Source organism: Acomys russatus, chromosome 1 (genome assembly GCF_903995435.1).
Source record: "Acomys russatus chromosome 1, mAcoRus1.1, whole genome shotgun sequence".
Taxonomy (NCBI): domain Eukaryota; kingdom Metazoa; phylum Chordata; class Mammalia; order Rodentia; family Muridae; genus Acomys; species Acomys russatus.
In genome coordinates this window covers 23,054,622-23,080,145 of record NC_067137.1, presented here as the reverse complement: position 1 = coordinate 23,080,145, position 25,524 = coordinate 23,054,622, and the positions used below count along the sequence as shown (strand labels likewise).

Genomic DNA, 25,524 nt, shown 5'->3' with positions numbered 1-25,524 from the left:
TCCGCCCAGAGAAGCGCCAGGAAGGAGGAGGAGAAATGTGCGGGAACGTGATGAGCGAGAGCCCGGGGCTTCCGAGGGACACATTTTGAGGTTGCACGCGGCTGAGGATGGCTGATATTACTTCTCAGCCTGAACTGCCAGCGTCTCAGGAAGTCAGCAGCGAATTTAAGAAGCCGGTTTTGCCGGTGCCTCTGGCAGTGCGGAGTAAAGCTTCGGCCGCCAGTCCCTCAATTCCTGAGGAGGTGAAGACCGAATGCCCCGCGGCGTTGTTGGACTCCGCATGTGGGGAGCCGGAGGCCCCGCTGCCTCAGCCGGACAGCAAGGAGACTGGGAGTCCACCGGTGGAGCAGCCCCGCACCCCGCGGGGAGCTCCTGCTTCTGGCGGTCCGGCCCGGGCTCCCCCATACCAAGAGCCATCGTGGGGCGGCCCAGCCACGGCCCCCTACAGTCTTGAAACCTTGAAGGGTGGCACCATCCTTGGCGCCCGCACCTTGAAGGGGACGAGCTGCTGCCTTTTCGGGAGACTTGCTAGTTGTGACATATGCCTGGAGCATCCTTCCGTGTCTCGGTACCATGCGGTGCTACAGCACCGGGGGTCGGATCCCGACGGTGAAGCTGATGGTCATGGGCAGGGCTTCTATCTCTATGATCTGGGAAGTACCCACGGCACTTTCCTCAATAAAACTCGCATCCCACCTCGCACTTTCTGTAGAGTCCACGTTGGGCACGTTTTTCGCTTTGGAGGCAGCACTCGTCTCTTTATCCTTCAGGTAGGTAGAAAAATATAAAATCTTGGGACTTCACTGTGCTGGATTCTGAGTTTCTTTAAGGTTTAGTTGAGAAGGAGGAAAAGGTCTCCCAGTAACCAATGGCAAAAGCCTAGGGCTCAGTCTGAACCCACAGGTCTGTGTACATCGCTGTATCTCGGAAAGTAATTTCTCCATTCCTGCATCTATATATGTATATATTTCCCCCTGTTTCGTTAGGGACCAGAGGAAGACCGAGAGGCAGAGTCTGAGTTAACGGTAACACAGCTGAAGGAACTGCGCAAGCAACAACAGATGTTATTGGAGGAGAAGATGCTAGGTGAAGACTCCGATGAAGAAGAGGAGGCAGATGCCACCGAAGGGAAGAGAAATACTAGCGGTCAAGATGATGAGATGGGTTGCACGTGGGGAATGGGTAAGAAATGGCCACTGAAAGCCCTGAAGTTATTCCTAGCGGCACCCTTGTATGCAAACGCTCACTAGGCTACGGTAGACCTGTGCTGTTCAGTATGGTAGCTGCTGTTCTCATGTGGCTCCTCCAAACTGCCATGTCATCTAATGCAAACTGCACACAGGATTTCAAAAGCTCAAAAAGCCTACAGCTGTACAAAGCGAGTCCAGGACAACCAAGGCTACACCTGTCTCGAAAAAAACCAAACCAACCAACCAACCAAACCCCTACAGCTGAAGTAGGGCAAACATAATGTGCAAATAAGGTAACTAAAGGCCAAGGTCATTAACTTTAGTGATATAAAAGATTTGAATTATGGACACTACACATACACTCTTCCTTACCATATAATTTGCTTATTGCTTTTATTATTTAAACACACCCACAGAGTTCTGAGTGCTAAATAATTATCCCTGGAGGTCATGGAAAGTTTACTTCATACCTTTGGTTAAGAAATCAACATTTAATACTTCACCTTTCAGGCTATTTTCACAAAGTATAAAAAATTCAAGAGACTATTGCATATCTCCATTAATCGTTAGACAGTTTGGATGATGGTTATTCAGGTCTATAAAAAGATAGATGTTTTGAGGGGGGGAGCAATAGTGGCTGGAGAGATGGTTTAGAGGTTAAGAGCGCTGACTGCTCTTCCAGAGGTCCTGTGTTCAATTCCCAGCAACCACATGGTGGCTCACAACCATCTGTAATGAGATCCGGTGCCCTCTTCCGGCATGCATGCATACATGCAGGCAGAACATTGTATAGATAATAAATAAATGAATCTTTAAAAAAAAAAAAAAAAAAGAAAGAAAAGAAAGAAAGAAAGAAGTTAGGGCTAGTTAGGGCTAGCAGGGCATCATGATGCACGCCTTTAATCCCAACACTTGGGAGGCAGAGGCAGGTGATGTCTGTGAGTTCAAGGCCAGCCTGATCTACATATGAAGTTTCAGGACAGCCAAGGCTACATTAGACCTGTGCTGTTCAGTATGGTAGCTGTTATTCTCATGCCTAATGTGGCTCCTCCAAACTGCCATGTCTTCTAATGCAAACTACACACAGGATTTCAAAGATGGTAGACAAAAAAAAAAAAGGGAAAGAGAGAGAAAGAATTACAATATTCTTGTATTCTTGTATTGATTATTATGGTGAGATGACCCTTTAAAAGTAGCTAATAGAAAACTCAGAATTATTATATTCATAACATTCATATTGGATAGTACTAGTTTAGATATTTTAGAAACTGTAAATTAATTTATTTAGGTTTTGTGTGTTTGTTTTAGGGGGTGTGGCGTGCAGGTGGAGGTCAGAGGACCACCTGCAGGAGTCAGTTCTCTCTTTTTATTTTGTGGGGCCCAAGGGTCACTTTATACATTTTAAAGTAAAATTTCAAGCTGAGACTTGAAGGGAAGGAAAATGCACATTGGCATTGGTGTTTGGTGCTGAGGCTGCTGGCCCTAAGGGAGTGTTGTGTTTACCAGTCTGCTTGGCAGACAGAATTACTAAGAAATGACATTGGAATCAATGAGTTAACCCTGAGTAGGAGAAGGAGAATGACAGCTAAGAGCTCAGACGTTCTTCAGAGTGTGGTAGGTACATGCTGTCTTTAAAGTGATGAAAAGAATAAAAATGCCATGGCAACGTCTGTTACATAATTTAGAAACTGTAAAGGTGCTCATAATGGTGATTTTGATATTGTTCCAACCCATACTCTTAAATATCTTTCTTTTAATCACTTTCAAATATAGGTAAGTGTGTGTGTGTGTGTTTGTGCGTGTGTGTGTTTTTCTTGAAACATTGTCTATGTACTCAGGCGGTCCTGGAACTTATGGTCCCCCTGCCTCAGCCTCCTGAATACTGATTACAGGTGTGTGTCACTGTGCCAGATCATCTACTCATAGCCTCAGCCTAGAAGGGCCATGGATGTGGTTCACATGCCCTCTTCTCATATCCATTCTTCTCGTGCCCTGCAGGAGAGGATGCTGTGGAGGACGAGGTTGAAGAGAACCCCATTGCCTTGGAGTTTCAGCAGGACCGGGAAGCCTTTTATATAAAGGATCCGAAGAAAGCTCTTCAAGGCTTCTTTGATCGAGAAGGTATGGAAGTAAATGTGGTTCTGTCAATGACAGTAAGATGTGCGCACAGCAGTGCAGCTTCCTGACGCCTTAAGTTCTGCCTCATACTTGTAAATGAGATCTTCTGTCTGTTGTCTGTCTAATTCGGTTCTTGCCCTGTTTATTTTTATTTTCTGTTGGTTGCTGAGGCTCAAACGCTGGGTGTGTGCTAGGAAAGTACTTTCTCTCTTACTGAGCTGTACCACCAGTCCCAGAGTTATTTTGAAAATAGCTCTGGGGCTGGACAGATGGCTCAGAGGTTAAGAGCACTGGCTCCTATTCCAAAGGTCCTGAGTTCAATTCCTACCAACCACATGGCGGCTCACAACTATCTATAATGAGATCTGGTGCCCTCTTCTGGTGCACAGACACACATGTGGACAAAATGGTGTACAAATAATGAATCAATAAATCATTTTTTTAAAAAAAGAAAAGAAAATAGAACTCCTGTTTGTCTTTCTTTCCATCTTACATACTTTTCTTCTAACTTAACACATTCTTCTCAAAAGATCTTGGAGTTAGTGGTGAAACAAAGCCTTAGAATTTATTGTTCCTAATTCACATGGTCTTTCATAATCAGTACTTTTTTTTATTTTTGGTTTTGTTTTGTTTTGTTGTTTGAGACAGAACAGCCTTGGCTGTCCTGGACTTGCTTTGCAGGCCAGGCTGCCCTTGAACTCACCTGCCTCTGCCTCCCAGAGTGCTGGGATTACCACTCACCTGGCTGTATAATCAATACTTTTTAATGTGTATGTGTTCTAGAAAGCCTTAGGTGTCATCCTTAGGAATGCCATCTACTTCCTTTGAGACAGTGTCTCTCCTTGTCCTGGAGGTCACTAATTGCACTAGCCTGGCTAGTCACTGAACCCCAAGAATCCTCTTGTTTCTGCCTCCCCTGGGCTGGGATTGCACACATGTGCCGGCGTGCCCAGCTTCTTTACATGGATCTGGGACATTGAACTCAGATGTTTGTACTCTCTAGGCCAGCGCCAGTGCTTTTCCAGCTGAGCCGTCCCCTACAGCCCGTGGTCGTTTACAATTCTTAGTGCAGATTTTAACTTCCTATGATAAGAAATGTTCCCGGGGAGAACTGTTTCAGTAGATAATACTGAGAGACCATCAGTGCGTATTTATGTATATGTTCATGTTCTATGTGTATGTCTCACATACATAGTTATTCACAGGGCTTTCCTGGGGATTGGTTCTAGAACTCTTCCTTGAAGATACCAAGATCTGAGGATGTTCAAATCCCTATATCAAGTAGCATAGTATTTGCATATAAACTACATATACCTTCCCTTATACTTTAAATATACTCAAGATTATTTATAATACCTATATAGTATAAATCTATGCAAATGTTTATCATACTCTATTGTTTAGGGAATAATGACAAAAATTTACATGTTCAAAGCAGACAGCTTTATTTTTAAATTGCAATTGGTTGAATACCAATAAGGGGGAAAATCTAATCTCTGTGTGTGTGTATACATAAATATGTACACATACGTAATTGGAAATATATGAACATGATATTTATGCTTCTAGTCAGGCATGATGGCTGATACCTACTGTCCGACACTTTAGGAAGAGGAGGCAAGAAGACCAGGATTTCAAAGTCATGCTTTTCTCTATAGCAGGTTCAAGGCCAGCCTGGACTACATGAAGCTTAGTCTCCAGCAACAACAACAAAATGTGTATCTATGCTTCTAAAAACCAACAGTACCTATGATTGATTTTGAGAAAGGGGCCATTAGGTCGCCTAGGCAGACCTTGAATTTACTCTGTAACTCAGCAGGCCTCGGACTTGAGGTCTTCCTGCCACAAGAACAGCTAAGATCAGAGCTAAGATCAGAAGTCTGTGCCACCAGATTAAAACAGGACTTTCTTTGGGCCTCCAGCTCTGGAATAGTGACAGAGTTGTTTATTATAAGCTTAGGCACTATAGCTGAGCAGACTCTCAACTATTCTAACCCAACAGTATTGGCCTGGCCTATGTCCTGCCACATGGCCTGTTACCTCTCAGTCTTAGTCCTGGCATTTATTTCTTCCTGGCTGGTGAATTTCCCTGTACCTCAGATTCTTTCCCAGAATTCCTATCTCTGTCTGTAAGTCTTACTTATCCTCTCCCGCTTTGCTATAGACTGTTTGGCTCTTTATTAAACCAATCAGAAGGTGTGGGAGAGTGTTTACAAAATATGATACAGGCATAGGAGTAACAATGCCCACGTCCAGCCTGCCCTCAGCTCTCTGCAGGGACAGAGTCAGCCTTTGAGTAATATAAGGACGATCTTTGCACAGTGCACAAAAAGATTACCCAGCAACCAGGCCCTGCTGAGTCCACCGTTCTGATTTGAGATTAGTTTCTTCTATGTCACATTCATTCCAGTCTTATTTCCAGGTGATGATCCCTAGGAATAAATGAAATGTATTGAAATTTAGTGCTGGAGCTGGAGAGATGGCTCAGAGGTTAAGAGCACTCGCTGCTCTTCCAGAGGTCCTGAGTTCACTTTCCAGCAACCACATGATGACTCACAACCATCTATAGTGAGATCTGGTGCCCTTTTCTGGCCTATAGGCACACATGCAGGCATAATACTATATAAATAATAAATAAATAAGAAATTTAGTGCTCATTGTGATAGTAAAATTTGATGTCTTTAACTTTTGTTCTCATTACTTTCTCAACTAGTAATTTTTAGATCTGACTAAATTTGTTCTTTTTCCTGCAGGAGAAGAATTAGAATATGAATTTGATGAGCAGGGGCATAGCACATGGCTCTGCAGGGTGAGGTAAATTCTTTTTTGCTTCTTTGTTTGCTTTTTAGTTTTTTTTTCTTTTTCTTTTTTTTTGAGACAGAGCCTTGTGGCAATCCCCCCCTGTTCTGCCTACTACATACTGGGCTCATGTGTTCTTTCCTTGCCAATGTCTATGTCTGCAAGTAGCCACTTTCAACTTAGCATTTGATTGCAGAGAATAGCCCCAACAGTGACTTTACTCTGCATTTTAGGCTAGTTTCACGTTTGGGCCTTGATAATTTAGTAGCACTGGGTGCTGGGGTGAAATGAATAAGTGTGGAAGGAGATGACTTAAAGTCCAACCGTGGCAAGATAGAGTGAAATTACCTTAGAGGGGGCTGGAGAGATGATGGCTCAGAGGTTAAGAGCACTGACTGCTTGTCCAGAGGTCCTGAATTCAATTCCCAGCAATCACATGGTGGCTCACAGCCATCTGCTGCCCTCTTCTGGCCTGCAGGTGTACACGCAGGCAGAGCACTGTATACATTATAGTATAAATAAATTTTTTTAAAAAAAGAAATTACCTGAGAGCTTGAAATGCCATCTAAGGACACATGGCATCATGATAGCTGTTTTTGCGAGAATCAGAGCTTTCTCCTAAACTGTAGCTCCCTGTAAAAAATGCAGATTACCTGTAGATGATTCAACTGGAAAACAACTGGTTGCTGAGGCCATTCACTCAGGAAAGAAAAAGGAAGCCATGATACAATGCTCACTGGAAGCCTGTCGGATCCTTGACACATTGGGATTGCTGCGGCAAGAAGCAGGTCAGTATATAAAAATCTTTTTTTTTTCTTTCCTTTTAAAAAGCAAAGAAGGAAAATGTAATGCAAAAGATAACATATTCTCTGCACGGATAATGTGTAAATTGTACAGAATTTTCTGAAGTGGAGAGAATAGTTTCCTCTCTTAACGTCCTAAGACAGTTGTTTATATTATCTTATACATTTTTTGTACATAGGTACATTTCTGAATGTACATTTAAAACTAAATCCTAAAGCAGGGCATGGTGGCACACACCCTTAATTTTAGCACTGGGGAGGCAGAGGCAGGCACTCTCTGAGAGTTTCAGGCCAGCCTGGTCTATAGAGTCCAGGACAGCCAAGGCTACACAGAGAAACTCTGTCTCAAAAACAAAAACAAACAAACAAAAAAACCCAAAAAACCCTGAGTTGTGGGAGGCACACATGGTGGTGCATGCCTGTGACTAGCAAGGCAGACACAGGAGAGTTGCAGTTCAAGGTATCCTGGGCCACGTATGAGTTTCAGGCTAGTTTCATGTTTCTTGGTTTATTTTTATGGTTAGTAGTCTTTTTTTTTTTTTTCTTACTTTTTAAATTGTTTTTTGTTTGTTTGAGACAGGGTTTCTCTGTGTAGCCCTGGCTGCCCTTGAACTTGCTGTGTAGACCAGGCTGGCCTCGAACCCACAGGGATCCACCTGCCTCTGCCTCCTGAGTGCTGGGATTACAGACATGTAGCCACCACATCTGGCTTTGTTTTAACTTTTTATTGTTGTAAAATATGTGTAACAGAAACTGTGCTATAATTTAGTGATATTAAGTGTATTTATATAACTATTACTGCCCAGCTCAGAACTTTCGTTATCCCTGGTGCAGCTGTATCCTGTGTACAGTAGTTCCATTCTTCCTACCAGCCCATGGGGACTACTGCTCTGTTTCTCTCTGTGCTTTGGCTGCTTTATAATGCATGTGTGGTCAGAGGTCGGCGTTGGGTATCCTAATCAATCCTCACCCTTTACTTGAGGTAGGATCTCTTACTGAGCCCTAAATTTGTTTAGCTGACCAGCTTGCTCTGGGGATCGCTTGTCTCTGTTTTCTGTGTGCTGGGATTACAGGCGGGCTACCACACATGCCCAGCATTTGCGTGGGTACAGGGGATCTGGGGTCTGGTCCGCACATTTGTCAGGCAAGTACTTTATCTACTAACCCATCTTCTCAGCACAGATTTTGACCATTTGAAGGACCTTACATAAGTGGTATCAGTGCCCTTTTGTATGTGACTTACTTCCTCCTTTCTCCTCCTCCTCCTCCTTCTCCTTCTTTTCTCTCTCTCTCTCTCTCTCTCTCTCTCTCTCTCTCTCTCTCTCTCTCTCTCTCTCTCTCTCTCTCTCCAGGTCTTGTGTTTCCTAGGCTGGCCTCAGAATTGTTATATAGCCAAGGATAGCCTTGAACTTCAACCCTCCTGCCTTCCCCTCCCATGTGTTGGGATTACAGGTGTGCTCCCTTGCATCTAGTTAGGTGCTACTGAGCAGCAAACCCAGGGCCTGTGCAAACTGGGCACACACTCTACCGACTGAGCTACATACCCACCCAGCCAGCCTCCATTTTTCCCTTCTTCCCTGTCTCTCTTCCTCCTTTCCTCCCCTTCTCTCTCTCTCTCTCTCTCAAAAAACAAAACAAAACATAACTAAATAAATAAATAAACAAAACCTTTGCTTTGAATTGTTTTGTTGTAGTATCTCGGAAAAGGAAAGCCAAGAACTGGGAAGATGAAGACTTTTATGACAGTGATGATGATACATTCCTTGATCGCACTGGCCTGGTTGAGAAGAAGCGTTTGAACCGAATGAAGAAGGCTGGGAAGATTGATGAGAAGCCAGAAACGTTTGAATCACTGGCAAGTTGTTTGTAGACTGTAGCTATTTTTATGGTCATATAACTTTTAACAACAGCATTGATATCTAGTACTGAGTTGTAACTTTTGTTGTAATGGTAACAAATAATTAGTTTTATTAAGTTGGTGAAAAAAGTTTTCTAACTGCTATTCACTTTCCTCCAGGATTGTATTGATCTTTTTAAAAAATATATTTATTTATTTATTATTATCTATTATTTTTATTTATTTATTATTATTAATACAATGCTCTGCCTGCATGTATACCTGCAGGCCAGAAGAAGGCACCAGATCTCATGGTTGTGAGCCACTATGCGGTTGCTGGGTATTGAACTCAGACCTCTGGAAGAGCAGTCAGTACTCTTAAATTCTGAGCCATTTCTCCAGCCCCTTGTATTGATTCACTAATGAACATTCTTAGAATATGATGTCACTCCCCAAAAAGAAAAGAAGAAGTCCCAAGTTTGGGTATCCACAGTGAAGGTGATGTTAAGCTCTGGCATTTAAGAAAAGTCAGAGGAATAGTATCGTTTTAGTCTGGAGTGGCATAGCCTTTGTGAAACTGCCATAAGGTGGCTTGCGTTTACACTTTATTTAGCAATATCCCTAGCTTAAAACATCCTATATTTATCCCTTGGCTCATTGATGAAAACAAATGTTTGAGTGCTTTCTTTTAAACTTTCATTAGCTCATTCTATTTGAGTTTTTTAATTCTAAAATTATTTCAGCTAGCATAAAGTAAACAAATGAAGTATCAACTCTTTCAGGAGCCAACTTAGATGGACTTCTGAATTAATAATCCTAAAACTTGTAATAATGTTGACAATAGGAAGGTGCTAAGAAGGAAGACATTTGCTAACCCTGTTGACTTGGGTGTTATAGGTTGCAAAGTTAAATGATGCTGAAAGGGAACTCTCTGAAATTTCTGAGAGGCTCAAGGCTTCCAGCAAAGGTAAGACTATCAGCCAATAGTTATTGGGCACCAGTCATATCAGACACTGAGGGACACTGGGAAATTCAGGCTTTGGAGTCATTTTTAAGGAGCAGTATAGCTTTTTTTCCTATGTGTGGTTTTTGTTTTGGTGTTTTGGTTTTTCAAGACAAGGTTTCTCTGTGTAGCCTTGGCTGTCCTGGAACATACTCTGTAGACCAGGCTGGCCTTGAACTCACAGTGATCCACCTGCCTCTGCCTCCCTGAGTGCGAGGATTAAAGGTGTGTGCCACCACACTTGGTGTATGGGTTTATTTTTAATTTTTAACCTTATTATTATTTTTTTAATTATTCACTTTACATCCCGATCATAGCCACACCCCTCCTCTCTTCCCAGTCCCACCCTCCTTCAATCTTCTCCCTATCCGCCTTCCCCTTCTCCTTAGAAAAGGGGTGCTCCCCCCCACTAATGTACTCCAGCACATCAAGTCACATCAAAACTTGAGTGCATCCTCTTCCCCTGTGGCCTGATGAGGCAGCCCTGCCAGGGGGAAGTGATCAAATAGTAGGCAGCAGAGTCCATGTCAGAGACAGCCCCATTCTCCTTACTAGGGGACCCACATGAAGATTAAGCTGTCCATCAGTTACATATGTGTAGGGGGCCTAGGTCCCATCCATGCATGATCCTTGGTTTGGTGCTGCAGTCTCTATGAGCCCCCATGGGCCTAGGTTAATTGACTCTGTTGGTCTTCTTGTGGAGTTCTTGTCCCCTCCAGTTCTCCCCCCCCCCCCGACTCCCTCCTCCCCCTCCCCCGGCTCTTCCACAAGACTCCCTGCACTCCAACTAATGTTTGGCTGTAAGTCTTAGCATCTGTTTCTATACACTGCTGAGCGAAGCCTCTCAGAGGACAGCTATGCTAGGCTCCTGTTGGTACACATAGCAGAGTATCCTTAGTAGTGTCAGGGGTGGCTCTCTCCCATGGGGCGGGGCTCAGGTTGGACCAGTCATTGGTTGGACATTCTCTAAATCTCTGCTCTATCTTTATCCCTGCACATCTTGTAGTCAGGGATAATTTTGGGTCGAAGTTTTTGTGGATGGATTGGTGTTCCCCTCCCTCCACTAGAAGTCCTGTCTGGCTAGGAAGTGTCCTCTTCAGTCTCCATGATCCCCACTACTAGGAGTCTTAGTCACTCCACATCCTCCCGGGAGCCTACCCTGCTGTAGGTCTCCAGCTTGTCTCAGAGATGCCCTCACCCTCTTTATGCCTGTTTTTATGAATGTTTTGCCTACATACATGTCTGTGCACCACATGCATGTCTGTACTCGTGGAGACCAGAAGAGGGTGTCAGATCCCCTGGAACTGGATTTACAGGAGACTGTGGGCTGCCACGTGGATACTGGAAACTGAACCCGGGTCCTCTGGAAGAGCATCAGCTGCTCTTAACACTGAGCCATTTCCAGCCCCACAGTATAACACTGTAAAGCTAGAGAAATGTTCAAAACTGTTTGGTTTAATCTATTTTTATTTAGTAGTTGAAGGGAATGAAGCTTAAATCACCCCCCAGGTCTCACACAACTATAATTTGTTGTTTCACTCCTGATATCAAAGATAGTTGCTGTTTAGCTTTATATCTGTGACCCCATTGTGGATAAGTTGACTGAGTTTAAAAGTATTAGGGCCATCCTCCTAAAGGTGTGTTTTCCTTTTTGGGCAGCTCTATCAGAACCGTCATCTCAGGATTCTCTAGATGCATTTATGTCAGAAATGAAATCAGGAAGCACATTAGATGGTGTGTCCCGGAAGAAGCTGCACCTGAGGACTTTTGAACTGAGGAAAGAACAGCAGAGACTTAAAGGGTTAATAAAACTTGTAAAGCCAGCCGAGATCCCAGAACTAAAAAAGTAAGTATAAGTAGTTCTAGTTGAAAAAGAAATTATTTTTTGAGACTGTACCTCATGTAGCATACTGTGGCCCAGTATCACCTTAAACTTCTGTTTATATTTTTACATTTATTTATTGTATGTATATGGGTGTGTACATGTTGAGGTCAGGGGTCAGCTTTCAGCTTGTTTTTCTCTTTCCATCATCTGAGCTCTAGGATTGAACTCCGACTGTCAGGGTTGGTGACTGAGTCATCTCTCCAGCCTAACACTGAACTTTTAAAGAAAATTTCAGTAATATTTGTATTAATTTTTTGAGAATTTCATGTAATATATCTTGATCTTATTCAACCCTTCTCCCCCCACTATCAGATTTACCCTGAGGACTGTGTGTATAATTAAAATAAAGTTATATCCTGCCTCTACTTCACAAATACAGGAATTATAAGTTTGCCGTAACGTCCAGTCTTGTTTATCTTTGTGTTTAATAATTACAGAATTATTCTGTTTTGTGATTTATTTATTTTAACAGCCTTAATTTACTTTATTTTTCTTGTATAAAAACCCTTATGTGGGCCGGGCGTGGTGGCGCACGCCTTTAATCCCAGCACTCGGGAGGCAGAGGCAGGTGGATCACTGTGAGTTCGAGGCCAGCCTGGTCTACAAAGTGAGTCCAGGATGGCCAAGACTACACAGAGAAACCCTGTCTCGAAAAACCAAAAACAAAAAAAAACCAACAAACAAACAAAAAAACCCTTATGTGGTAGCCACGGCTGGAGCCTTGGTCCTTTGAACAGACACTCTGGTGTGGGTATTCACAAGATGATCAGTGAATTCCTGATAAGGAGACTTGGTGAGCACAGCCTCTTTCCAGAGGTCGGTGTCAGGTGACTGTAGGTCTTGGAGATAGGATCAAAAGTGGCCTTGCCAAAGTTGCCCAGAATGGCAGTGCACCCCTGGCTGATGTGTAGCAGTCGTCAATACTGGCCATCATCAGTAGCTTCTTGGGCACAGGAGCAGAGACAATACCAGTGCCTCTGGGGGCAGGGATGAGACGCACCAAAACAGAGCCACAGTGGCCTGTCGTCACCTTGCACGGAACAGCATGTGGCTTGCCAGTCTTGTTCCCCCAGTAGCCTCTCCGCACAGGGACGATGGAAAGCTTGGTCAAGGTGATGGCCCCTAGGATAGCAGTGGCTACCTCCTCAGAGCACTTAACACCAAGACCAACATGTCCATTGTAGTCCCCAATAGCAACAAAAGCCTTGAACCTGGTCCGCTGGCCAGCCCGTGTCTGCTTCTGCACTGGCATGATCTTGAGAACCTCATCCTTTAGGGATGTGCCAGGAAAAAGTCAGTGATCTCGGATTCCTTAATGTGCAGGGAGAACAGGTAGATCTCCAAGGACTTGATCTTCATGTCCTTAACCAGGCGGCCCAGCTTGGTGATAGGGATCCACTCCTTGTCTTCAGCATTACCTCTATGAGCCCCTTGGCCTCAACCACAGCCTCGGCCAGGACCGCGGTCCATAAGACTGCTGCTGAATCCTCCATGGAAGCCACCTTGGCTTCCTAGTCCTGGGTCCTGGGTCCTCCAGGCCTTCTCGCTGCACCAGCGTCATCCTCCATTTTGGTGTTTTCCCGAGGAAGAAGCTGTTTCGTACTTTATTAGCTTTAGAGTGCTAAGTCAACCGTGATGTTCGCGCATAGTAAGCCTGTGCTGTACTGCTGAGCCATACCCCTGCTGCAGACAGCCTTTAAGAACAGAAGGACTATTTGTGAAATATAAATTGCTAGAGGATTTTCCATGGATATTCTGTGGATTTCTGGTTTATTGGAATGCTATGAATTTTTTTGCTTAAATCTTTCTATAGGGCAAACTTTTTAAAAGCAACATGCACCAAAGACTGATTCCTCCAGCGTATAAAAACTCATGCAAGGTAATAGATAATCAGCTACCCAAAATATAAGTGGGCAGAGGACGTCAATTGACATTCCACAAAAACAAAACGTGCACACATATGTCTACACAAAGCCCTGGGCGTGCCGGTGTGTGCCTGTAATCCCTGCATTTGAGAGGTAGAGGCAGGAGGCTCAGTAGCTCAAAGTCATTATCTGCTACATTGCAAGCTGAAAACAAGTTTGGGCTACATTTGGCAATGTGTGTGGGCACTTAGGAGGCAGCAACAGGCAGACCTCTCTATGAGTTTCAGGCTAGCAGAGGCTACATAGTGACACCCTGTCTCAAAAAAAGCAAAATACAATGCTCACATTGCCTAAAGAAAAAAGAGGAAGAAAAGAAAAATTAACCATTTAATGCTAGTGATATATCCTGCACATATGAGAGGCCCTCGCTGCTTAGGATAGCCCAGTTCTCATAATCAGTGTAGAATGGAGTATGGGTTCTTGAAAGGATGCCAGCAGCAGACCCTGGTTCATGTGAGAAACTGGCGGGAAAGTGCCACATAGGGTTTAGCTTGACATCTGTCTCCATTTTCTTTCAGCCGTAAACCCAGGGTTAAAACAGCAGAGCTAGCTGGACAGGGGCTCATTATAGCACATTACAGAATCATGAGTGGCAGTCTTCTGCATTAGCAGTTCTCATAGTTTAAATTGAATCCGTACTTAGTGATTCTTGATCTCCTTAGAGTGACAAGTGTTAAAGGGCTTAAAGCTATAGGTGAAAATAATCTATATCTTCTACCTGTCTGTCTATCTGTCTATCCACCTACTTATTTATATGGGACAAGGTATCTCAATTATATAGCCCTCCTTGTCCTGGAACTCATAATGTAGCCTACATTGACCTTGAACTCACAGAGAGCCTCCTGCCTCTGTCTCCATGTGCTATGATTAAATGTATGTGTCACCGCACCATGAACAAATTATGTTTTATTGCCTATATCTGTCATCTTTTTAAGTACTTTTCAAAAAATACTTATTTTATGTGTATGAATACTTGGCTGCATGTATGTTTGTGCACCATGTGCATGCAGTGCCTCCAGAGGCCAGAAGAGGGAGTCAGATCCTCTGGAACCACAGCCAGGTCAGCCAGTTGTGAGCTGCCATATGAGTGCTGGCAATTGAACCTGGGTCCTTTAGAAGAGCAACAGGTGTTTTTAACTGCTGAGCCATTGCTCCAGCCTTTATGCACTTAAACAAACAAACAAAAGCAAAAAAAAAAAAAAAAAAAAAAAAAAAAGCCAATGTAAATTGTTCTTTAAAGGAGAGGATGTGCAGTCTCTGGGGAGTTGGTTTTGTGAACCCAGTTCCATCCACAGAAGTATACTAGATTATAAACCTGATCTTGACAACTCCCCCACACTTAGCTAATATTTATGTGTGTGTGTGTGTGTGTGTGTGTGTGTGTGTGTGTGTGTGTGTAAGAGAACAAGATTCTATTTTCTTTTGGCGGGTGTTACATTTTTGCTGTGCATATAAATCTTTTGCCGTTATGCATGTCTGTGTTCCCTTTGTGTACTTGGTGCCCGTGGAAGTCAGAAGATCTGGAACTAGAGTTATAAATGGTTGTGGGATCTGGGGGCTGAACCCTGGGTCCCCTGGAAGAGCAGCCAGTGCTCTTAACTCTAGCCCCAAGATCCTATTTTCAGTTTGACAGTATTTTAAGGTTTCATTGACAAATTTTGAAAATGTAGCATGTGTTGATATAAAAATAAGACTGATGAGTACATTACAGGCTGACATCTGTGAAGGTGGTTATTACAGGATATTCCTTGTTTTATTTACCTCTGAACAATGCAGTATAACACCATTTAATATTAAATATTATATACTATTAACATTTCTCTAAGCGAAGTTTCAAAAACTCAGTTCTTCAGCATACTAGCCACATTCCAAGTGCTCAGTGGCCAGAGTGGCTGATATCTAGTCAAATGGGCAATGCAGTATAAAACATTAAATATGGCCATCATCACATCGAGCTCCATTGTACAGTGCTGCTTTAGGCTGTCGGTATGTGTGCGCTTTGGCTCTCATCCCTCTGGATGAAGCCTTTAAACTCTACTGTAAGAGCATCGAGATGTTAAGGTGGGTTACGCACCAGGTTGTGGTGGTGTACCTGTAATCCCAGCACTCAGAAGGCAGAGGCAGGGGATCTCTGTGAGTTCAAGGCCAGCCTGGCCTACAGAGTTCAGTTCCAGGACAGCCAGGGCTACATAGAGAAACCCTGTATGGAAAAACCAAAGAAAAAAGTTGGATTATGCTTTTATTTTCCTTCTCCAGTGGCTGTTGTCACTGTAGTCACCTTTTGATAAATGCAGAGTTGGGAAGCACTGGGCTGAGGAGGCCGCCTTTCCTCGCCTCAGTAGCCGTGTCCCACAGTCCTCAGTAGGCTCCACTGCCCTTTTTCTCACTCTGTGTCCATGTCTCATCTTGTGTCATTTCTTTTTTCTCAGAAGTGACCTTGTCAGCCTCATGGTATTTAAGAAAAACAGTGTTTCTTAACCTTGCGTGTGTTACTGGTTGAGGGGTAGTACACATGCGTGCAGGTCAGAGGACAACTTTGTGGGGTCACTTCTCACCTTCTACCTTTTTGTGGGCTCAGGGGGTTGAACAGGTTGTCAAACTTGACTACCAAGTGTGTTTACCTGCTGAGCCAGCTCGCTGGCCCAGTTTCATGATGTATAAGGTAAACCTAGGGCCTAACTAAAATAGATATTTATAACTGTTCTCCCTAGGACTGAACTTCAGACTACAAATGCAGAAAACAAAGCTAAGAAACTTGCATTGCCTCTCTTCGGTGCCATGAAAGGAGGAAGCAAATTCAAATTAAAAACTGGAACAGTAGGGGTGAGTGGAGTTAGAGTGTGTTGAACTGTTATTCCCTGAGCTGTTCCTGAACTCGACATCTGCCTTGTTCCCTAGTCAAGTGGGAAAGGACTGTTGGTTAGCATGGCATCTCTTGCTCAGGGGGAACTGGACTGCAGAGAGGGCTCAGCTGTTGAGTATTTGCTGCCCAGGTATGAGGACCAGAGTTCAGTACCCATGTAAAATGAAGCATGGCGCTGTGCAGACTGTAACCCAGCACTGAGGGGTGCTAAGACAGGAGGATGGCTGTGACTTGCTGACTGACAGCCACCTGGGCTGTAGGTTCAGTACAGATACTACCTAAAGCAGCGACGTAGAGAGCACTGGAGGAGGACATCTGATGCCCTCTTCTGGCCTCGTGTGGACACAGGCAACACATGTGCACAAAAGAACTGATTGATTTATGCCAGTCAACTTGAAAAGAATCATGGGTGTAATTTTTAAAACTAGTTTATTAGTTTCTTTTCTTTTTCTTTCCTTCCTTCCTTCCTCCCTCCCTTCCTTCCTTCCTTCCTCCCTTCCTCCCTCCCTTCCTTCCTTCTTTTCACACCTTACCAATGGCTGCCCTTTCATATAGTTGCCTCTACATTCTAATATTGTCAGTCACACTGCCTCTCAGCCATTTGACTAAGTATGGCTTAGTGCCCTACTTTAAGTACCTCATTTTACTTAATCACTTACAGCACCTTGTCTCCAAATGAGATCACATTCTGATAGATCTTGAAGTTGCGACCTCACACACAGATTTACTGGGACTATGTATAACTAAATAAACAAAGCAGGTATAATGCTGTATATATGTGGTCCCCGTATTGAGGCTGAGACAGGAACTCAAGTTCCGGACCAGCCTGAGCTACAAAGCCAAACTGACTCAAAACAGACAACAAACAGGAGACTGAAAGATCTTAAACTGTCATGCACTTGCCTTCTGATGCCAGAGGTCTGAAGTCCCAGTCACAGGTTCAGATTGAGTCATGTGACTCACTTAAAAGGATGTTATGGAGAGAGAAAGACCTAGGCTTAAATAGGAAAAAAATTATTTTTCTTCTTTTCTTTTTTCTTTTTATCTTTTGAGACAGGATTTCTCTGCATAAGCTTTTTTTTTTTTTTTTTTCTGGCCAGGCGGTGGTAGCTCACACCTTTAATCCCAGCACTTGGAAGGCAGAAACAGATGTTTTCTGTGAGTTCTAGGCCAGCCTGGTCTACAAAGAGAGTCCAGGACAGCCAAGGCTACACAGAGGAACCCTGTTTTGAAAAAAACAAACAAAAAGAAAAGAAAAACAAAAACTAAACTAAACAACAACTTTTGCTTTTTGGTGCTGCAGATTCAATTTAGGTTCTTGTATATATTCCCTAGTAATCCTAGGCCCTAGAAATTGCTGGAAACAGTTGCTAAGATTCATAACTGAACACAATTTCCTATGGAGGCCATGCTTCTAGCAGACTTCTGTGGAGTTTATTAACCTGGAAAGGCTGCATTGTATACATTTAGCCTAACCTTCTAGAAAAGGTTTGTCTCTTTTTATCGTTATGCAGAACTACTTGTTCATGGTTTTATTTCCCATGTAGAAGTTGCCACCCAAGCGTCCAGAACTCCCTCCAGCTTTAATGAAGATGAAGGATGAGCCTGAAGTAGAAGAGGAGGAGGAAGAGGAGGAAGAAGAGGAGAAAGCACAGGAGGATCATGGAGAGCAAATGGAGGGTGGAAGCCGTAGGCTGCCTCAAGAGCCAGAGCCAGAGCCTGGAGCAGCAGTGCAGGACCCAAGTGCTCCCGCAGATCCCTCCTGCTCTACGGAGACAAAAAGCCATGGTAGTATCTTTCTTTTCCCTGTGCTGGCTAGTGGGGCAATTGTGTTCATTATGGGTAGAGTTAAAAGAGCAAAACCAAAAATAAAAAATAAAAATAAGAGCAAAACCAGTTGTTTGTTGTTAAGAGGATCAAAGTATATGTGTGTGTGTGAAACTAGCAGGGGTTCTCTGTCTCCCTCTTTTTAGCAAGCCTCAAGTCCAATTAGACAGCTGGTGGTCTGGGAATTGTCATCAGCACATATGAAATAACTTTATTCAAGAGCAAGGTCGTTTGTTTGTTTGTTTGTTTGAGACAGGGTTTCTCTGAGTAGCCTTGTCTGTCCTGCACTCACTTTGTAGACCAGGCTGGCCTTGAACTCACTGCTATCCACTTGCTGTGCCTCCTGAGTGCTGGGATTACAGGCGTGTGCCACCACGCCCGGCTCTAAGAGCATAGGCTTTAACACTTGGTTTAAAAACCTTAAAGGTTAAATAATTAGTTAATCTATAGTTGATAAGGTATTATTCTAGGCTTTTGGCTCTCAGTCTTCTTTTATTTTTAAACACAGAATCATATTCTATGTAAATGAATTCTGAATCATATTCAGAGCCCCTTCTTTCCTATGGCCTAAAAGTACTGCTTTTTTTTTTTAGCTTGTAAAATTACATTTATTTATCTGTGAGCGTCTGAGTATGTGAATGCCATGGCACACATGTGGATGGAGGTCAGAGGACTGTGGGACCGTTTGGGCTGTGGGAATCAAACTCAGACCATCAGGCTGGTAGCAAGTGCCTTTACCTGCTGAACCAACCCTCTTACTAGCTTTGTGGAACAGATAAGGAATAACAAAGATACTATTTTCATAGTATGATTTTCTTTTACTAAGGGTCATAGTGGTCCAGTATATGTATATGTTATGATTTAATTACTTTTTAAACATGTAAAATATTGAATCTTTTTTCAATTTAATTGAAAAATGTTAAATTACCTTTGTAGTGTGTGGTGGTGGGTCATGTGTGTGTCATGTGTACAAGTGGAGATCAGAGGATGCCTTTCAGGGGTCAGTTCTCTCCTTCTACCTTGTGGGTCCTGGAGATGGAACTCTGGTCACCTGTCAGACTTGTCAGCAAGTGTCTTTACTTACTGAGCCATCGCATTGGCCCTATTTTTTGCTATTGTAAAAATGTAAATAATAAATCTTGATGCTTAATTCTAGTGTCTTTTAAAATATATAGTTCTAGAAGTTAAATTTGCAGGTTAAGAGGTAGGTAAATACATTTTAAGACTTTTTTTTTTTTTTTTTTTTTGGTAAAATTGCCACAAAGTTTTACTTCAAAAAATTTTAAATGGAACTTCGGTGCTTCTGCTAGACTTCTGGAGACTCATTTACTGAAGACTTTATAGTGAATTGAATCTGCTGGTTGTCTAACTGAATGACCATAGCACTATGTAGCTGCTCTTCCTGTTTTTGCTGTTTTGGACTTTGCTATGACATGAATTAAATAACAACAGTACGCCCTACCACTGCTTTTCACAGAAAGTATATCTCAGCTCAGCCAAGTGGAACAGAGTAAAGATTGTCAGGAGGCGGGCAAAATAGTGTCATCATGTGAAGACCCTGCAGGTAAGGAGTCCAGCCAGCTCCATTGCTGCTGCACACAGGTGCTGCCTGGTTTTATAAGGAGGGTGGCGGCCACTGCTGTGAGAGGCAGAACAGAAGATGGCCACACAAATGCTAGGGGTGTGTGTGTGTGTGTTTGGTGCTATCTTACTTGCCTATTATTCTACTCCTAGCCTATTTCCTGGGGCTCTTCATCTGTCCCACAAAGCATTCAGTGCTCATGCTTCTTTCTGAGCAGATAGACGAAGCCTCTCCGACATTGCATCTCTCAGCCTGTATGTCCTACCATGGAAGGGATTCGAACCTGTAGTAATACATTGGTTGATAGGTTGGCCTGCTTAGAAAGGGCTTTTCTCTGGCTTTGCCTGTTACAGTTAAACTATGGAATAGTAAAAGCTGCCTCATCATATTTGAGCTTATAGCCTAGCTTTAGTATTTAAAAACTGAGAGATATCAGTGAAAGGAAGGTTCTCAGTTTGTGTGTGTATTAAACTTTTATTTTATTTTAAAAATCAAGTATAGGTGTGTGTGTGATATGTAGTGAGTGCTGCTGTTTTCGCAGTCTAGAGGGGCGAGGTCCCTCTGGAGCTGCAGTTACAGATGGCCGTGAGCCACTCGCTATGGATGCTGAAAACTAAACTCAGGCCCATGCAAGACCAGTATGTGCTTTTAGCTGTGAGCCATCTCTCCAGCCTCTGTATGGTTTTCAAATTTATGTGCTGTGTGTCTGTGATTGTATGCCACATGTATGCAGGTGCCTGCAGAGACCAGAAGGTGGCAACAGATTCCCTTGGAGCTAGATGATAGGTGGTTGTAAGCACTTGACATGTGCTGGGAACCAAGCCCTGGTCCTCTGGAAGAGCAGCAAGAGTGCTTAACTATTTTTTGTTAGTATACATTAAAAAAAAAAATATTTATTTTATTTTTAGTTTTGTGTGTGTGTGTGTGTGTGTGTGTGTGTGTGTGTGTGTGTGTGTGTGTGTATGCACACGTGAGTGGCAGTGTCTATGGAATGCAGAGTGGCAGGATCCTCTGGAGCTGGAGCTACAGGTACTAGGCAGCTCTACCGGTGTGGGCTGCCGGCACATTCTCTAAGCTGCTGAGCCAGCTCTCTGGGCCGCAATGTACACCTTATAGTTGTAGCCATGCCTGTTGCAGCGCCTTCAGTGTCTGTGACTTCAGTTACAGCGCCATCTCAGGGGGAGCTGATTTCTGTAGTCCTTTTGCCTTTTCTGTTAACAGCTATTTCTACTTTGCCCCCCTTAAAGTAGCACCAGAGAATGAATATAAAAAAAACAGAAACGAGTTGAAGGAAAAGAAAGCTCCTGGTCCAAGCAAAGTAAGTACTTCACTCTTCTAAAAACAAATAGTACTGTCATGGGCCTATGACTCTTGAGACTGCCTCATAATTTCCAGCAGTGTTAGTTCTGTGCAGAAAGCTGGACTCTCCCTAATTTTCATTTTTTTATTCTCCGTCTACCTTTCTCAACTACCCTATAGGCTCCTATTAATTTATTAATGTTTTTTCATACCTTGTATGTTGATGCAAAGAAATTTGAGTAACATGTTATTGTCCTCCTTTTGTGACACAAAAATACCATTGTAATTTAAATTTTTTGTTTGTTTTTTGTTTTTTTGAGACAGGGTTTCTCTCTGTGCAGCCCTGGCTGTCCTGGATTCACTTTGTAGACCAGGGTGGCCTTGAACTCATAGCAATCCACCTGCCTCTGCCTTCTGAGCACTGGTATTAAAGGCTTGTGCTACCACCTCTGGCTAAACAAATCTTTTTTTAAGTTGAAAAAAAAAATTCAGGTGTGGTTTTAATCCCAGCACTCAGGAGGCAGAGGCAGACGGATCTCTGTGAGTTCGAGGCCAGCGTAGTCTAAGTTCTAGGACAGCCAGGCTACACAGAGAAACCCTATCTTAAAAAAGCAAACAACAACAAAAAAGTAAGTAAATAAATAAATGAGTAGTTAGTGGAATAGATGTGGTGGCACATGTCTTTAATCCTAGAAGTTGGGAGGCAGATGCAAGTGGATCTCTGTACTGGGCTCCAGGACAGCTGGAGTTTCATGGTGAGACTGTCTTCAAAACAGAATAAAAGTGGAGCGCAGCTGAGGAAGGCAGTTGACACTGACCTCTGGCTTTATAGAAAATCAGAGCGTGCCCTCAGGCTAGTAACTAGTGCCACGCTTGCCCATGGAAACTGTCCTCTTGAGTCACAGAGGCGGGACACACCTGCAGTCCTAGGTAGGATGATGACAAAGTCCAAGGTACCCGGAGCTACTTAATGAAACTCTGACTCAATAAACAACTCTTGTGAGTAAAATAGTCTATTTCTTTTTTTGCAGTTTCCACCCATACTTTCTTCCAAATACCCTGAGGATGACCCAGACTACTGTGTATGGGTCCCACCTGAAGGTACAGTTTCTGTTTTCCCTTCCATTTAAGATGTATGTATGTGTGTATCTGTAAGTGAGTGCCCACATGTATGTGTGTGTACAACATGTTTGTCTCTCATGGAAGCCAGAAGAGGGTGTGAGGTCCCCTGGAACTGGAATTATAGGTGGCTGTGAGACACCATGTAGGTGTTGCAAAAGTAGCAAGTGCGCCTAACCTCTGAGGCCTCTCTCTGGCTCCTATTTATATTAAGTAGGTTATATATTTAAGAAAGTTACACAAGTGCTTAGTACGTGTCCCTTTTGGTGGAACTAAAGGGTGTAAAGAGACACGTTAACTCAGTAGAATGGGTGCATCCTGTGTAGACTCTTACTCAAACAATTTTAGAACAGCTATAATGGTCTAATGTGTAGTTCAGTGGGCAGAGTGCTTGCCTAGCATTCACAGAGCCCTGGCCTTAATTCCTAGCACTGCATAAACCAGGTGTGCTGCCACAGGCCTGCGATCCCAGCACTCAGGAGTGGAAGCAGGGTGATCAGAAGTTCAAGGTCATTGTTGACTACATAGCAAGTTTGAGGCTAGCCTGGGCTACATGAGACCCAGCTTCAGAAATAAATAAATGGATAGATAAATATGTAAAAATAATTTTTGTAAAGTAATGAGACAATCACACACATTTGAATACTAACTGAAAATTGGGGGATAGAAATTATTTCTGACTCTTTACAGGCCTGGATGATGTTGAATGATGGTTTTTGGAAAGTGTCTCTATGCTCTAGACATACTCACAGATGCAGTGATGTCTGATGTTCACCTTTCAGGGCGCTGGTCCTGGAGAATAAGAGAAGTTTGGACAGGGGTAGTAGATAAAGCAGGATTTACCACATATTACTAATTATTAAAGCTAGATGACTGCTGCATACACTTCTTTATAGTTTCATGTTTATTTTGCAAGAATTTTTAAATTTTATTAAGTAAAAGAAAAAATTAAATTCTGACTTATATACTCATTTTTAATCTAAAAATAATGAAATATTATCAGTTTCTTATTAATTCTTATGCATTATATGAAATGTCTATACAAAGATAAGATACATTTCAGCACCTTTTCTACACAAATATAGGGGTTTTTTCTACTCATTATTTGTTCTAAGCACAATTCAGAAACTCACCGCTATTTACAGACTTCTTGTTTCTCATTTAACTGACATGGTAGTTAATTGACTTTTTAGTGTGTGTGTACTCACATGTATATGCCGTGGTATGTATTTGGAACTCAGAGAACAACTTGCAGGAGACTCAGTATGTCTTCTGTGCAGGTGCTGGGGCTTGTGACTTTACCTATGGACCCATCTCACTGGCTCCTTGGTTTGTTTTTTATTTTTATTAATTACTATTGTACATATATAATACACAAATATGATAGAAATGAGGAAATGTGTGTTCCATGGTGCACATTTGGAGACTGAGGCAGGAGGAGTATGAATCCAAAGCCAGTCACACAGGGATATGCCGCTGTGTCTGCCTAAGTGGTATTCTAGGGTTTTTTATGGTAGCCTTCGTTATTTAAATAGTTGCCTCATTGGATATTTGCCGTGTTTCTAGTCTCTTACCATTCATTACAAACAACTCTGCAATGAGTACTCATTCTAGATGAATGACGTCAGTTTCAGAAAGACAAATATTGCATGTTTTCTCTAGACATATAAAATCGTATGTATATACATGACATGAAAGGAGAAGTGAAACTGTCCAGAAGCCCAGAGGGACTAATGGGATGGGGAGAAAGGAGAGGGTGGTGGGATAGAAGGGTTAAAGTACATTATATATTCACATGAAAAATCCCATCTAATAAAATAAATTAACTGTGAAGAAAATTACTGAATGCTAAAATTGAAGAGGATAAAGCTTCTGGACAGACAAGTAAACAAATACATAAGATATAGAGATGCGCCTGTAGGAAAACAGTGAGTGTCATCCCGGGTCAGAGGCATGGCCAGAGTTGCCCTGACACTGTGCTAGCACACACACGTGTAAGAGGTAATTGTCTCCCCATAGGGCCATCACATGTCACTTGTTTTGGTGGATGGTGTTTATAAGATACTAGTATCTACTCCAGCTTTAGTTCCTAGAAATATTTGCTTTTTGTACTCTAATAAATGTTGAGATAGAAGTAAAAAGAAACTATATTCTGAAATTATGCATAAGAAATAAGGTTTCACAGCCAGACATAGTGGCACACACCTTTAATCCCAGCACTTGGGAGGCACAGGCAGGTGGATCACTGTGAGTTCGAGGCCAGCCTGGTCTATAAAGGGAGTCCAGGACAGCCAAGGCTACACAGAGAAACCCTGCCTTGAAAAACCAAAAAAAAAATTTTTTTAATGTTTTTAAGTAAATTTTCTGTTTTTAAAGGAACTGTCTTATTTGTTTTGCTTTTGGCTTACTGATGTCTGAATATTTTTTTCTTTTTGACTTTGGAAAATAATTTATTTTATTTTTTTATTTTGATGTAGGTCAAAGTGGAGATGGCAGAACCCATCTTAATGACAAGTATGGCTATTAATTGGTTCAGAGTCCCAAAGGGAGACATTGTGGACGGCAGGATATTTGGGATGATGTATCAAGTCATGACCAGGGAAGTTCAGATGTGATCGTCTATAAAATCTGGTGACTGGCTTTTTCCTCTGTATCCCTGACTTCCTCAAGTTACCTGCCCATTGGAGTCGCCTGAATCTTGGTGTTTATATTTAAGTGTTTGTGTACATATGTAAAAAGGAACCATGTACGTTAAGAATTAGTAAAGTAAGAGACATGACCCTATTATATGAGAAGGTAGTGATGATTTTCCTAATGTTGTTTAAGGTCATAGCTTCTACTGTAACTAGGGCCTGTGCTGGTACCTGCTGCCACGCTGGATGACTCCGCCAGTGAACGTGGCCTGTCCTTAGGACTCAGTGTTGAATGACAAAACTGTGGCTGTAGAGTAGAGCTTTCATCTCATGGGGAATAAGAGGTGGTTTATTCGTAGTCAAATGTAGGTGACCATGGCTGAGGAACGTGGATGGATTCAGGTTGCACCAAGGAACATGGAAGTGGCTCCAAGTGGAAGTGGCTGTATGAGCTTTTATTACTACAAAACAAAGGAGGCCATGAATCAGTGCATAGATTAAATATACTGGTGGAGACTGCAAGTAGGCAGGTAACAGTAAATGGGGAAAACTCTACTGTACGTTTCAGATACTATTGGATAACATTCTTAACTATTGGGTTGGTAGAAGCTAGTGGTCTACCAACAGTATATTCCAAAGGT

The 25,524-nt window shown here is 42.7% G+C and overlaps 1 protein-coding gene and 1 pseudogene across 2 annotated transcripts; one reads left to right on the top strand and one right to left on the bottom strand.

Annotated features, from left to right (window-relative positions):
• The first annotated feature begins 70 nt into the window (after positions 1-70).
• Slc4a1ap (solute carrier family 4 member 1 adaptor protein) lies at positions 71-25,175 on the top strand. Of its 2 annotated transcripts, none has more exons than XM_051171345.1 (14): positions 71-770; positions 987-1,182; positions 3,189-3,311; positions 6,062-6,122; positions 6,756-6,895; positions 8,605-8,765; positions 9,645-9,714; positions 11,410-11,596; positions 16,272-16,383; positions 17,971-18,211; positions 19,728-19,814; positions 21,080-21,150; positions 22,163-22,232; positions 24,728-25,175. In XM_051171345.1, the coding sequence occupies exons 1-14, from the start codon at positions 108-110 to the stop codon at positions 24,775-24,777; spliced, it is 2,232 nt and encodes a 743-aa protein (XP_051027302.1). In that variant the 5' UTR covers positions 71-107; the 3' UTR covers positions 24,778-25,175. The 2 variants fall into 2 exon arrangements, with proteins under 2 accessions (XP_051027302.1, XP_051027219.1); XM_051171262.1 differs by having other exon boundaries at positions 96-770; positions 21,083-21,150.
• Positions 12,332-13,203, bottom strand: LOC127211289 (40S ribosomal protein S2-like; annotated as a pseudogene).
• Positions 25,176-25,524: the final 349 nt, after the last annotated feature.

Bases quoted from the DNA above. Each gene is read 5' to 3' on its own strand.
- Slc4a1ap (XM_051171345.1), top strand. From the start codon at position 108: ATGGCTGATATTACTTCTCAGCCTGAACTGCCAGCGTCTCAGGAAGTC. The intron at 11,597-16,271 runs GTAAGTATAAGT...TGTTCTCCCTAG, and splicing joins GAGATCCCAGAACTAAAAAA to GACTGAACTTCAGACTACAA. The intron at 22,233-24,727 runs GTACAGTTTCTG...ATTTTGATGTAG, and splicing joins TGTATGGGTCCCACCTGAAG to GTCAAAGTGGAGATGGCAGA.